The 10321-nt window shown below is 45.4% G+C and overlaps 1 protein-coding gene across 1 annotated transcript in view; it reads left to right on the top strand.

The window, feature by feature from the left end:
- Positions 1-220: 220 nt before the first annotated feature.
- Positions 221-10321, top strand: part of LOC143288764 (beta-1,3-galactosyltransferase 5-like) — a 12887-nt gene continuing 2786 nt past the window's right edge. The window contains exons 1-3 of the mRNA XM_076597391.1: positions 221-246; positions 7593-7653; positions 8627-8967. Of these exons, the coding sequence (XP_076453506.1) occupies positions 221-246; positions 7593-7653; positions 8627-8967 (428 nt within the window). The remainder of the gene's footprint in view (positions 247-7592; positions 7654-8626; positions 8968-10321) is intronic.

The following is a 10321-nucleotide window of genomic DNA, read 5'->3' as shown; positions in this document are numbered from 1 at the left end:
GTGTGTGTGTGTGTGTGTGTGTGTGTGTGTGTATTCTTATCTATTTACAATTTTAACCAGACTCGGTATTATGACTGGTCATGGGTTCAGCATGATCCATAAAGAAATTCTAAATCAGAGGTCAAGGTCACAACATGACATGCAATATTGATAGGAAAAGGTTTCATGTGCAAGACAGATTGGAGATTGTCTTGCAATTATATTCATTAAATGTGGCGGAATGATTGGTCAAGGTGAGAACAAAAAGTAGGTAAAGTGACTAGGTCAGAGGGCACAAGTCAAAGTCACATCTAATTTGAGTGACTTTTTTTTTCTAGATGATCCACGTTACATTTCTGTAATGTTTGTATACACCACCCCTTCATGAGGGGCCATCGCCTGTATTGAATAAAACATCCGTATCCGTATCCGTATCCACGTTACATTGTGCTTTTTGTTGTTTTCGTGATTCCTTTGTTGAATTTAGTGGGTGTCACAAGTCAGTCTAACGTGGAAGACCCTGCAAGCGCTTCAAGGACACCTTGAAGACAAACCTCAAAACCTGTGACACAGACATCGCTTCCTGGGAAACTGATGCCCTTGACCGCTCTCGCTGGAGGATGCTGTGCTGTAGTGGCGTAAAGACGTTTCAAAACAGGAGAACGCTGGCCATTAAGGAGAAGTGTGAGCGAAGGAAGCAGGGATCAACTTCTGGAAATGTTTTCCCTTGCAACACCTGTGGGAAATGCTGCGCATCCAGAATCGGCCTTTTCTCCCATATGAGGACACACACCGACAGATAAACCTGCTTGCCTACTCATAGGTCGGACCGACGGGAGACTCCATCACAAGTCAAGCCTTGCTTCTCTTGCTCTTCTTCGCGCATCATCATGCATGACTATCTCGATTTCAGTCATTTCTTTCATATCTCTCGCACTTTCAATGGATAATGTCGAAGATGAATATTTCTTCGTTATATATTGCAATTTCAGTTATTGTTATTGCTAGACGGACATCAGGGGGGCTAATCTGTGTTCGTTGATCAGTCAGCACCTACTTGTAAAGGCGACAATAACATATACCATTCAGTCGGATTTCTTTATTTTGTATCAAATATAGAAAGAACACGCTCTGCATAGCATGTGTGTGTGTTGCGTCGTCGTATTATGACGTACATTGTCATGTTTACAGAACGACGCACTTCACTTTTGACTTTCATGAGTTCCATGAATCTGGAATCTTGTGTATTTCAGTGTTTCTACTTCGGAATGAAATCTTCCGTTTCCCCGTCGCTTTACGTTTCTTGTTGAAATGAAAGTTCTTTGACAAGTTTTCGTCAGTTAGAATTATAATTAAAAACGAACATCCAACTTCCCTCTATACCAGTGCCCCTCCTTTCGCCCCTATTTCATCACGATATGATGAAGCTATGGCAATCCAAACATCTCGGATCAAATCCACGATCGCTTGATTCCAGTCACGTTCACCACACGCCCCGCTAAACAACCGCACTGTAGGTATGCTGGAGGGATAGCTACCAGAGAGAGAGAGACAGAGACACAGAGAGAGAGAGAGAGAGAGAGAGAGACAGAGAACGAACGAACGAAATGTTTTATTCAAATAAAGGCCATAGCCCCTTACTGAAGAGGTGTGACACATGTACATTGAAATATAGGAATCATAACAGTCATACTGAATACAACAGCAACATACTTTGTATACCATAAATTGCTCACAATCAAAGTCGAACTACTACAACAGCAATATACCACACATGTCATAAAGTACACTTACAAAATAAACAAACAAACAAAAACAATGACAACAACCACAAAACAAACAAACAACTACGATAGTATAGCCTTCAACCTTTTCAAAGATTTGTAAATATAGACTGCAAGCCCACCAAGGGTAGTTTCCTTTCTGGATGATAACAACAAGTTCAATCTAGAACTACAAGGGCTGTTATAATATTTGGGTTCAATTAACTGTAGTCTAAGGTCTATAGGGCAGGACAACAAAACAAAAAATGGATCTCATCTTCTTTTCCCTTTTGACACAAGCGACACATCTGTTCACGTTCACCATTGGACCTGTATCTTAAACGATGGCTGGCAATATCAGAAATACCAAATCTAAATTTAGTCAAAGCACATTTAACATACCTACTCATTCTAATCATACTATATGGCTCAGTCACACACGTAGTCTTAAAAAGTCTATATTGAGCAAATCTATCACTAGTATATATATGGTCATGCCAGTCCTGCCATCTGCAATCAATGACTCTTTGTCTGAAAGTTTTTAAGCTTTACATGGCAACCTATTTTCTTCCATACGCATTATTTTTAACCAGTACTTAATACATGTAATGTAAGAATTTATATAAATTGGAAACCTCCCTACTTCACCATATACAAGATCATTTGGAGTTCGACTGTCAACATTGAGGAAGCGTTTCAGTGCAAACAGATGTATTTGTTCAATTTCTAAGCCCTTCTCAAACGCCCAAATTTCAGCACCATATTGTGCTATTGGTTGAACCTGGGAATCAAACAATTTATTAAACAAACTAAAAGAGCTACAATCCAGCTTATATACAGCATGAAGAATAATCATAACAACTTTCTTTGCTCTGCTAACTATATCTTGGCATGTTGAGCTAAAACTAAATCTGGTTGAAAAGTAAATCCCAAGGTATTTATATGCATTCACCACAGTGACACTTTCATTGCCATAGACCCACCTCTCATTTCGTGCCAAATACCCCCCTTTACGAAAAACAATAATATTTGTTTTTGACATATTAACCTTCAGTTCTAGTCTTGTTGCCGCCATATACAAACTGTTCAGTTGTCGTTGTAAACCAACTATTGTTGCAGATAGTAAGACAATATCATCAGCAAAGAGTAAAATAAATGATTCAATCAAATCAAAGGTAACACCATGTTGTCCATTTTCAGAGAGACAGAAAGAGACAGAGAGAGACAGAGAGACAGAGACAGACTGAGAGGATCACTACACACACACACACACACACACACACACACACACACACACACACACAGAGGGAGAGGGAGAGAGAGAGAGAGAGAGAGAGAGAGAGACTCACACTCACACTGGCGATGTTTCATTGACATTAGAAATTCATATGCCCAACTTTCAGAAACGGGGTCAATATAGAGAGGCAAAAAAATAATGGTGACAAACAGGAAACACACACACACACACACACACACACACACACACACACACAAATAACAATAACCTGCGAGAAGCCTAACAAGCACAAATCAGCAAACCCTAATCAACTTTGAACGATGAGCATGGTGGTAAACTGAAAATTTGACGGTACACTTGTAGACATAGTGGTGGTGTGTCCATCGAGATCGATGATGACCATCGTTGTCATCCAGATGGGGGATGGGGGATGGGGGGAGGGTGGTGGTGGGGTGGGGGGAAGGATGCTCTTGAATCTATCTGTGTGTGCGCAGATGGCTGAATATTCCAATCTGCGCACGAAATGTTCGCTGACAGTTGGGGCAGACAAAGACAGGCATATCATTGTCAGGGAGCTTGTTTGCCCGTGACTTTCTGGCCTGCCTCTTCTCAACAGCTGCAGCAGTCCTGCTGGCCTCGCACAACCTGGCGCCTTTGTGCACAGCAGCGCGCCATTTGTCACGGTCCACTGCAGATTCCTCCCAGGAGTCAGGGTTGATATCAAACACTTTCAGAGAGACTTTCAGAGTATCTCTGAAGCGCTTCTTCTGACCTCCGTGTGATCTCTTCCCTTGTTGCAGCTCGCCATAGAAGAACCTTTTGGGCAGCCGATGGTCTGGCATGCGCGCCACGTGTCCAGCCCAGCGAAGCTGGGACTGCATCAGGATGGTGAAGATGCTGGGAAGGGTGGCTTTTGCGAGCACCTCTGTGTCAGGGGTCTTGTCTTGCCACTTGATGTTCAGTAGCTTCCTGAGGCATGTTGTGTGGAAGTGGTTCAGCTTCTTGGCATGTCGTTGGTACACTGTCCAAGTTTCGCAGGCGTACAGTAGTGTGGGGAGAACTACTGCTCTGTAGACCTTTAGCTTGGTCTCAAGACTAATGCCTCTTCTGTTCCAGACATTTGCATTGAGTCTACCAAAAGCTGCGCTTGCTCTTGCAATCCTGACGTTCACTTCATCGTCGATTGTCACATTTCGTGACAGTGTGCTGCCAAGGTATGTGAACCGCTCCACCGCACTGAGTCTCTGACCGTTGACTGTGATGTTGGGCTCAACGTAGGGTTTCCCTGGGGCTGGCTGATGGAGAACTTCAGTTTTCCTCGTGCTGATGGTAAGGCCGAAGTTCCTGCTGGCAGTGGCAAACTTGTCGACGCTGAGTTGCATGTCAGCTTCAGATCCAGCGTTGAGGGTACAATCATCAGCAAACAAAAAGTCTCTGATGATGTCTGTCATGACCTTCGTTTTTGCTTGAGGCCTTCTGAGGTTAAACAGCTTGCCATCTGTTCGGTACTTTAGGCCAATTCCAACATCGCCATCTCTGAAGGCATCAGTAAGCATTGCAGAGAACATGAGGCTGAACAGCGTTGGAGCCAGGACGCAGCCTTGCTTGACACCATTTGTGACAGCAAAAGGAGCAGATGTTTCACCATTGTCCTGGACTCGAGCCTGCATGCCTTCATGGAATTGGCTGACCAAGGAAATAAATTTCCGAGGGCATCCGTACTTGGCCATGATCTTCCACAGTCCCTCTCTACTCACGGTGTCGAAGGCCTTAGTGAGGTCGACATAGGTGGAGAACAGATCAGCATTTTGCTCCTGACATTTCTCTTGCAGCTAACACCATGTCAGTGGTTCTGCGCTCTTTCCGGAATCCACATTGGCTCTCAGGCAAATGACCTTGGTCAAGGTGTGCTGTGAGGCGGTTAAGTAGGATCCTGGCAAGTATCTTGCCTGCGATGGAGAGCAAGGAAATGCCCCGATGGTTATCACAGGCTTGCCGGTTCCCCTTTCGCTTGTACAAGTGAATGATAGATGCATCTTTGAAATCCTGGGGGATCGTCTCTTCTTTCCACATGAGTGAGTACAGCTGATGGAGCTTCTCAGTTAGCACAGTGCCTCCATCCTTGTAGACCTCTGCTGGTATGGAGTCTGAGCCAGGTGCTTTGCCACTGGATAGCAGACGGATTGCTTTCTGGGTCTCAGGAAGTGTTGGCGGATCGTCCAGTGCTTCGTTGGTGGGGACTTGTGGGAGACGGTCTATGGCTTCATCATTTATGGAGGAAGGGCGATTTAAGACACTGTTGAAGTGCTCAGCCCATCGTTCGAGAATGTTCTCCTTCTCGGTGATCAAGGTATTCCCATAGACATAGTAGACAACCACATTAACACACACACGCTGGCGCGCGCACACACACACACACACACACACACCGTGACACACACATACACATACCGTCACACACACACACACACACACACACACACACACACACACACACACACACACACACACACACACACACACACACACACACACACACACACACAGTGACACCGGGTGTCCCAAAAGAAGTGAACCGCTTTTTGACAAGTATTTTCTCAGTGATAGAGAAACCGAATTCATTGAAAATTTTCACACAGTAACCTTAGGGTATCATCAACAAGTCTGCAAAATATCTAAAATATCAAATAATGCGAGCACACACACACACACACACACACACACACACACACACACACACACACGGCCGGGAGAACATCAGTGACCAGTGAGTACCATGAAGAAGACATCCCAGGACGTACTGAGTGCCTGGACACTGGAGCCAAGGGACACAGTGACGGTGTGTGCCCAAACATTCAGTCACGAAGTAATCCGGAGTTTTCCGTTCACACTCCGGACATGTCCGATCTGCACCACGTTAGGACACCAAGCAGACTGGAACACAAAGAGCTGCCTAATCTAAAATCACAATTAGCATTAATAAACTCTGCTTGCGATAGCATCGGCTGTGAACGCCAAGCCCCGATGTTATCATGTGCTTGCGTGATGGGTAAGGTCTCCACGAGGATCAGTGATCTGTCCCTTCACTTTGTGCATGGTATGATCGTGCTCATGACTGCCGCCTGCTGTTATCCACTGTCTGCCTGACGAAAGGTTCGTCTCTCTGTTTCTGTGTGGCTCTTTACCTGTAGGTTTGTTGTTTATGTCGGAATGCCAGACAGGAATTGCAAAATGATTATATTCGGACGTGGCGTGAAGTATCCTAGAATAGTAATAAAAGTTATTTTATAGAAACTTCAAAACTAATTTTGCAGAGGATTAAGGATAAGAAAAAAAAAATCTACCTGGTTGTTACATCTTGTCATTGATCCAAATCGGGTGTAGCAGTCACAAATGACTAAACGTGAATGACAGATGTCATGATATTGCACGTGTGGTAATGGCGTCATGGATGTAACTGAAGACGAGTTCCATTTCATTATGGAATATCCCATTTCGGAAATCCTAGAAACAGTTTTCTTCTTCTTCTTCTTCATTCTCGTTGGTCAGGTTGTCCATGCATAACATGTGGTTGCGTTGTACCACCGTCATGCGCCACACCAGTACATCTGTCTTCGGCATTGGTTTTTTGCAGGAGTTTCCCTCTTGTAGGTATAGGTGATCAGGTGATCTGCCGGCCAAGACTGAAGAGCATCACCTGCCCTTGTTTGTCCTCAGGGTTGACTCCCGAAGCCTTTCCCTTAAGAGGGGGTATATAGCTACAAGATAGTGGAGGTTTGGAATCAGGGTTTTTCTTCCCTTAAATGAACTGCCTCCCAAGACTGACGACCACTGTCTACCCGAAGTAACTGATTTCAAGGCGCCAGTTGCTCGCCTTCGCCCCTTTTTACTTATCAGTGGAAACTGCTCCGCCACGTGAAGGCCAAGAGCTGGGCTTTGGCTGAGAGAGGCTACTTCAGACACACACCTTGGGAGGATTTTACAGAGCAGTGAGAGATTAACTGTTTTTAAGTTTAAATTCTGGTGCAGAATATCCATCATGCTTGTTAACGTCTTCGTATGCCCCAATATGAATCAACATTCTCGTACTTGATTTATGTTTCGGTCTCGCCTATCTGTTGAGGGCGTTTTCTTTTCCGTTGCGTGTGCGTGTGGGTGTGCGTGTGCGTTTGTTATTTGTGTGTGCGTGTGTGTGGTGGGGGAGCGTTGGGGGGAGGGGGATTGTATGTGTGTGTGGGGGGGGGGCGTTGGGGGGAGGGGGGTTGTATGTGTGTGTGTGGGAGGGGGGGGGCGTTGGGGGGAGGGGGGTTGTATGTGTGTGTGTGGGAGGGGGGGGGGCGTTGGGGGGAGGGGGGTTGTATGTGTGTGTGTGGTGGGGGGGGCGTTGGGGGGAGGGGGGTTGTATGTGTGTGTGTGTGGGGGGGGGCGTGGGGAGGGGGTTAGTAACAGGGATGATGTGGCGGACATACAGATATTTTTAGGGAGACGTTCAGTCGATAGGGAGCTGAGGAGGTGGTGTCTTGTCTTTGTTGGATAAGAAGAGAAGCCACTGAACATCACCGAAATTATTTAGCGGCAGTGCAGGGTCTCCCGTTGTGTGTGACCTCACGCAGACCTGGTATTAATAGCTCTCTGTGGACTGCCCGCGATGAGGCGGCCACAGATCGCATCCAGGTGTGGCTGTAATTGGGGAGAAAGGAGGCGCAGTATGAGAGTAATTAATGATTAATGTGGATGTGGTGCGCGCGCGTTCGTATGAGTGTGCGTGCGTGCGTGTGTGTCTGTGTGTGTGTGTGTGTGTGTGTGTGTGTGTGTGTGTGTGTGTGTGCGTGCGTGTGTGTGTGTTTGTGTGTGTGTTTGCGCGCGCGCGTGCGTGCGTGTGTGTGTATGTGTGTGCGTGCATGTGTGTGTGTGTGCGCGCGTGCGTGCGTGCGTGCTTGCATGTGTGTGTGTGCGTGCGCGCGCGCGCGTGTGTGTGTGTGTGTGTGTGTGTTTGCTACTTCAGCTACGTTGCCTTTAGAACGTAGATTCAATCTGACATCGTGAAATAAGAAACCCAAATTTAGTTCTTTTATGGGATTGCATTTCAACAGCCTAGTTCGTTTATGTGTTTTTTTCTTATCCTTCAAATCCTTTTGTGTATTTCTGCTGTGTATTCATTGTTGCTTTTTTTGTGTGCAGATTTCAACAATCACCTTTGATTTTTGTGTGCAGATTTCAACAATCACCTTTGATAACTGTTGAAATAAGTGAAGAAGGTACGACAATGTCAAGGATTTCATTACGCAGAATGACCATGTACACTGTAGCTTGCATTGCAAGCCTCGTAATCTGGTACGACTGGAAAGCCATCAAATCCACAATGCGCAAAGTACCTGAAACTAGAGAAGTAAGCCTTAGAACACTTTCTATTCAGTCAGAAAACGACACTCTGAGTCCAGAAGAAGTGGGAGAAATGATCATTGGCAGACTTGACGAGGAGGAAAAGGAACAAGAAGTGGACACTAACCTGAAACCTTCAGCGTTTGTCTCAGCTCAGATTCTTCAGAACGACTCACAGAAACAGAGTCCGTCTGCTTTGAACAAAACAGAGCTTGCGTCAGTGATTCCAGTTGAACGCCCCTCACACTGCAATGGGTGCTTTCAGACTAACGTCCCCTTGCTGTCAGACCATTCAGGGTTGTGTCAAGTTCAAAAAAACGTTACGATAAAGGTCGTTTTCGTTATCACATCTTCTCCCGCTCACCGCGCACGAAGAAACGCCATTCGTAAGACGTGGGCCTCAGTCACCAAGAACAACACGTCAACACTGCGCCATGTGTTCATCCTGGGAACAACAGCAGACACCAATGTCATGCGTGCGGTTGAGAAAGAGGCACGTCAGTTTGGAGACGTGGTGATCATTGGATTCCGTGATACCTACAGAAACCTGACTTTGAAAGTCATGTCTTCTCTCCGCTGGCTGATCACCAGATGCCAGAATGCCAGGTACCTCTGTCAATGTCAGTGTGATTGATGTATATCATCGGGTTTGCTCACGTTCTCAACCTGATTTTCTTTTAAAGAATGAAATTGCATTACAGCTGTGCGTTTCAGTAAGCTCAGCTGAGGAAAATTGTTTCGCTTTAATGCATCAAGTTCTTGTCACTACATATTTCTTTGTATAAATCTGGGGCTGTTCCCTCCGTGGAGAGTGTACCACAAAAGTGCAGGGCTACCCATTTTCTGTTTTCTGAGTCAGCATGCACGTTCTCTCATATCAAAGTGTATTGTTTTGCACATAATTTTGACTGGGTGAAAAACTGTTGCCTTATGTTCTTTTACATGCACTGAGTACATGCTGCACGCAAAATACTGTTTAATGTCTCACCTGAGAGATCCACACAGAGGCTACTGTGCCAAAGGTGTCAACTATCCCTTTGCCAAGAGTCACACAAACATGCATGTAGATATGAAAATTGCACACGACTCAATTAAACCCCAGCTTAGGATATACAATGGTGTATTCTTGGTGCTCAGTCGATGATATGCCTTTGATGGAGTTCGAACCTACGTCCGCCACTTCAGCTAGCAAAACTTAGTTGAAGCACGTGCATTATGGCTCAACCGTTCACGGTACAAACGGTATTGTTTTGCCCACAGAATGAGACACAAACTTGGGCTGAGCTTTGCGACATCCAGTTGTAAATATTTCACATGTCTATTTTTAGGAGAGTTTGTACAGGGACTCTCTCTCTCTCTCTCTCTCTCTCTCCACACACACACACACACACACACACACACACACAGAGCGAGAGCGAGAGCGATATATATAAATATATATATATATTTTTTTTACAGGGTTCGAATCTCTCTCTTTTTTAGTGCCAGTCGGGCACACTCGACAAAACATTTGAGTGCCCAATTGTGGTTTTGGGTGCCAGCATAATAAAATGAAATAAAATGTGCCAAGGACAGTCTTTCTGCCAGGCTTAATTGTCCACGCGCAGGCGCTTTGATTCTTTTGTCATCCTGAGCTTTGGTCTCTGTTTCCGGAGCCTTTCTTTTAACATTGAAGATGGGAAACATCGTTCGTCGCTGACGCGCCATGAACGTCAACATCCGATCGCGCACGCGCAAACATGCTGCTCCGCGAAGCGAGCTGCAGCAGACACTTTAGATTTCGAGCTTGCTTTCTTGGTGTCTTTTGATGAATTTTCTTTCGCCTCTATCAATTTTTGAGTGCCAGCTGGTCACTCTCGACAGAAAATTTGCGTGCCCGAGCCAACTTTTCGTAGCATTTGCACCCGAGCACCCGCTAAAATTCGAACCCTGCTATAATCTAGAAATGGTTAATTGTCAC

This window comes from Babylonia areolata, chromosome 13 (assembly GCF_041734735.1).
Source record: "Babylonia areolata isolate BAREFJ2019XMU chromosome 13, ASM4173473v1, whole genome shotgun sequence".
Lineage (NCBI taxonomy): Eukaryota > Metazoa > Mollusca > Gastropoda > Neogastropoda > Buccinidae > Babylonia > Babylonia areolata.
The sequence above is the reverse complement of the archived record's forward strand: the minus strand, read 5'-3'. Positions and strand labels throughout refer to the sequence as shown.